The sequence below is a fragment of the Marmota marmota genome, unplaced genomic scaffold, assembly GCF_001458135.2.
Source record: "Marmota marmota marmota unplaced genomic scaffold, marMar, whole genome shotgun sequence".
Classification (NCBI taxonomy): domain Eukaryota; kingdom Metazoa; phylum Chordata; class Mammalia; order Rodentia; family Sciuridae; genus Marmota; species Marmota marmota.
This window is the reverse complement of record NW_026000229.1, coordinates 21519770-21523859: the sequence shown is the minus strand read 5'-3', so window position 1 is coordinate 21523859 and position 4090 is coordinate 21519770. Positions and strand designations below refer to the sequence as shown.

General features: G+C 31.1%; 1 protein-coding gene across 1 annotated transcript in view; it reads left to right on the top strand.

The window, feature by feature from the left end:
• Rnf111 (ring finger protein 111) overlaps positions 1-4090 on the top strand; it is a 64921-nt gene that overhangs the window by 58131 nt on the left and 2700 nt on the right. Inside the window, exons 11-13 of the mRNA XM_048793240.1 lie at positions 873-965; positions 1839-1934; positions 3183-3286. Coding sequence (XP_048649197.1) covers positions 873-965; positions 1839-1934; positions 3183-3286 — 293 coding nt within the window. The remainder of the gene's footprint in view (positions 1-872; positions 966-1838; positions 1935-3182; positions 3287-4090) is intronic.

Genomic DNA, 4090 nt, shown 5'->3' with positions numbered 1-4090 from the left:
GACAGAATCAAGACAAAAAGGTGGAGAGAAGGGGATATGATTCCTTTGGTCAGGAACTTAGAGGAAGTGAGGGAAATAAAATTTATCTTGGAGTTAAATTTTGTGGGAATATTCTGTATATCTATTATACATTTGGGGGAGGGAGCATGCGGGGATTGAACCTAGGGGTACTTAACCATTGAGCTACATCCCCACCCTTTTTATTTTTTACTTTGAGACAGGCTCTTGCTAAGTTGCTTAGGGCCTAGTTGGTAAGTTGCTAAGGCTGGCCTTGAAATTGCGATACTCCTACCTCGGCCTCCTGAGTGTCTGGGGGTTACGGTCGTGTCAGTCATGCCCAGTATTTCTATGTATTTTTAATACTGTTTAACAAAGCTTTCTGAAGTTGGAAGATCTTATTAAAATTTTATTCCAATTTATGCTACTAAGAGCATTAAGCTTAAGTTTGAATATTTTCTACATAGAGTTCTTTTTTTTTCTTTATTTTGAGACAGTGTCTTGCTGAGTTGCCCTGGCTGGCTTGAACTTCTGGGGTCAAGCAATCCCCGTGCCTCAGCCTTCTGAGTAGCTGGGAAGGTGGGCTTGAACCACCACACCCAGCTCTAATACAGAATTTTTAGTGTAATCAAGTAGAAGAAACTTGTTAATCTCTTGAAACAGCTATGTTTCTTATATTTCTTATATTTTATTTTATGAGATTGTATTTTTAGAGGATCCTAACCTTATTACAGAATGCTTAGCTGGTGTTATGTGTACTTATTAAAGCTGAATTTTATGAGTTAAATGCAGAACTTGTCTTGAGTTATTCAGTATTAACAGTGAAACACGAGTCTATTCTTAATTGATTTAGCCTATCCCTTGTATTAAAATAGGTTCCTGACATGGCAGGCTATCCTCATATCCGTTACATTTCATCAGGATTGGATGGAACTTCATTCAGAGGTCCTTTCAGGGGAAATTTTGAGGTATGCAGTAAAATAGATGAAGATATTTTATATAGTACCTTTAGTGCAGAGAAAGCATACATACACAATTAATAATCGCAGTTGTATAGGACTGCTGCAGTGGTCAGGAGTCAGCAGTACATTGTCTGATTTTTTTGATATTACTTCTGGGGTTGCAGAAATATATATAAGCAAAGTTAATCTTAGTTTCAGAAGTTTCCCAAGTATTTAGAAAAAGAGTTGATGAAAATAGTTAATATGAAAGACTTTTTAAAAATCCATTAAATTCATAATAAATATCAGAATAAAGAGCTGTACTATTAAATGGAAGTGCTTAATGCTTTTGAATGAGCTTAATTTTTAGAAAAACGTTGCCGAGAAAAAGAAACCTAAGTAATTTACTTTGTAGCTAAATTTCTTCTCATTTGAACTTTCAGGAAGAACAAATCATTTAAATATTGTTTAAAGTTTGTGGTGTTTCAGTTTGGAAGGTTGAAAGTGGTATGATTTAGAATTACCAATTTATTTTATATGTTTTCTTAATAGAGTGATTTCATTTTCTACATGTATACATACATAGACTTATAGTACCAACTGGTAATATTGGTGTCCTAATATATATCCTTATATACAAGGATATAATATATATACATATGAGGTATGTGTGTGTGTGTGTGTGTGTGTATATATATATATATATATATACCTCAGTTGAATGAGAAAAGAATTATATAAAGCTATTTTATATATAAATTATTTGTCTTGTCATTTTTTAATCGTATTTGTATTATAGATTTATAAATATGGAAGTTTATTACTTTTGTAAGATTGATAATACATATTATTCAAAGAATAATCATCCTGGCTTTTAATACTAGTTTTCTTCATTTTTAGGAACTGATTCATTTGGAAGAAAGATTAGGAAATGTCAATCGTGGAGCATCCCAGGGGACAATTGAAAGGTGTACATATCCACATAAATACAAAAAGGTAAGGATTTATTCTGTGAGACTTCTAGAATGTTATTGAATCACATAAAATCACATAAAATTTAGTATTATAGACCTTCTTTGAATTTGTAGAGTCAAACAGCTACATTATTCATTATTAAAACGATTACATACATATGGTTAAAAAAATGTAAACTGAAAACATACACTCTGCAGTTTCTTACCTTGTGTACCTTAGTCTTTCTTCCCAGAAATGAAATCAGAAGTAGAGATTTCATAGATATTCTCCTAGATATTTTTGTGCATTTCATAGTAATATACATATGTATGTATTTTTCCTCCATTTTTAAAAACGCAAGAGGAATGATAGGCACGGTTGCATGTTGCCATTCATTGCATGTTAGTACTCACAGATCCACCCATATTCTTCTTCTTTTTTTTTTTTTTTAATTTTTTTAGTTGTAGATGGACACAGTACCTTTATTTTATTTATTTATATTTTTATGTGGTGCTGAGGATCGAACTCAGGGCCTCACACATGCAAGACAAGTGTTCTACCACTGAGCCACAACCTCAGCCCCAACCCATATTCTTTTTACTAACATAAAATTTCATCATATGGTATAATAATTTTTTAAATTAGTCATTCATTTTGATGGACATTTAATTATCTGTATTTCTTATACTCTACCCTCCAACCTTTGTTTGTAGTATTATAGCTGTAAATTACAGAGTAGAAATATCAAATAAGTTTCTAACAATAAACAACAAACAATGCTTTATGTTATAAAGTAATAATAAATTGTGAAAATTACTGTTTTTTTTCCCTTTTCATGTTTTCCAAGAGTGTCAATGAAGTATTACTCTTCAATTTAAGTCCTTTCAGCCATCTAAGCTAAATTGTATAATTAACTTTAATTTATATGGATGTTATTTGAAACATTTGTTAGTAAATGAAAATTTCTTTACCTCTGCTCATGGTAGGATTGAAATAGATTTTATGTGGTTGTATCATTCTCATTGTGGATTAAAAATATTAGATTTCAGACTTAACGATTTTCTGTTAATTTGATTTTGCTTTTGATGCTGATTATATGTAGAAGGTCTTAAAAGAATAATTGATAGTCACTTAATGCATCTGTTAATTTATTACAATTTTACCTGGGAAATAAGTTGTGTGTGAATATGTGGTATTGTTTTGTTTTGTTTTTAAATAAATGCAGACTTTACTCAGTTGTTCAATAATGTCATCTCTGCTAATAAGGTAACAACTGATTGGTTCTCACAGAGGAAACTGCACTGCAAACAAGATGGGGAAGAAGGGACTGAGGAAGACACAGAGGAAAAGTGTACTATCTGTTTGTCTATTTTAGAGGAAGGTGAAGATGTGAGGTAACTAGATATTAATTATCTAGAATCCACGTCAAAATGTACAAGCGATTTTATTTAAAAATTAAATTTAGGTTACTCCTGGCATACTCTGTTATTAACTTCTGACTGATTTCTTATAGTGAATCAAAGAAATTAAAGGCTTTATATTACCAATAAAAGGGTGGGGGTGGGAAATATATTTTAGGGAGGCACCAAAGTTTGGCTGGAGAAATTTTATGGTCAGAATTGTCTTCTGAAAATCTTGAAGAAATGAGAAGGTTTTGAGACTTAGTAATATTTTCTCTATAGTTTAAAGAGGGGCTAACATTAGTTCTATGCTGCTTGCTTTATAATCTTTTAAAAATTGATTTTCCCCCCTAGAATTTCTTCTTAACTCAAAGGATTACACCCTTCTCAACTCTTGCTAACCCAGTATTACTTATACATATTTTCATTGTATAATCTCTGAAGTAATTGTTTTATTCTTATTCTGTTTTATCCACCTGTAATATAATGTCATACAAAACAGGTTCTTTAACATGTATAACCGAATCATATAGCGTATTATTGCCCTAGTTTTTATAAAGTCTGTTTATCATACCTCTTCAACTGAGAGAAAAAAACTATTGAACTATTGTCTACTGTATCACACAATAAGGTTTTTTGTACACTATTTCCAATGAAGGTGTATAGATATGAAAGTTAATTGCTTATAGTATTGGTAACTGTTCAAGGAGCAGTTGGAGCACCTGTTTTTTTTTTTTTTTAATTTTTTTAGTTGTAGATGGACACAGTACCTTTATTTTATTTATTTATATTTTTATG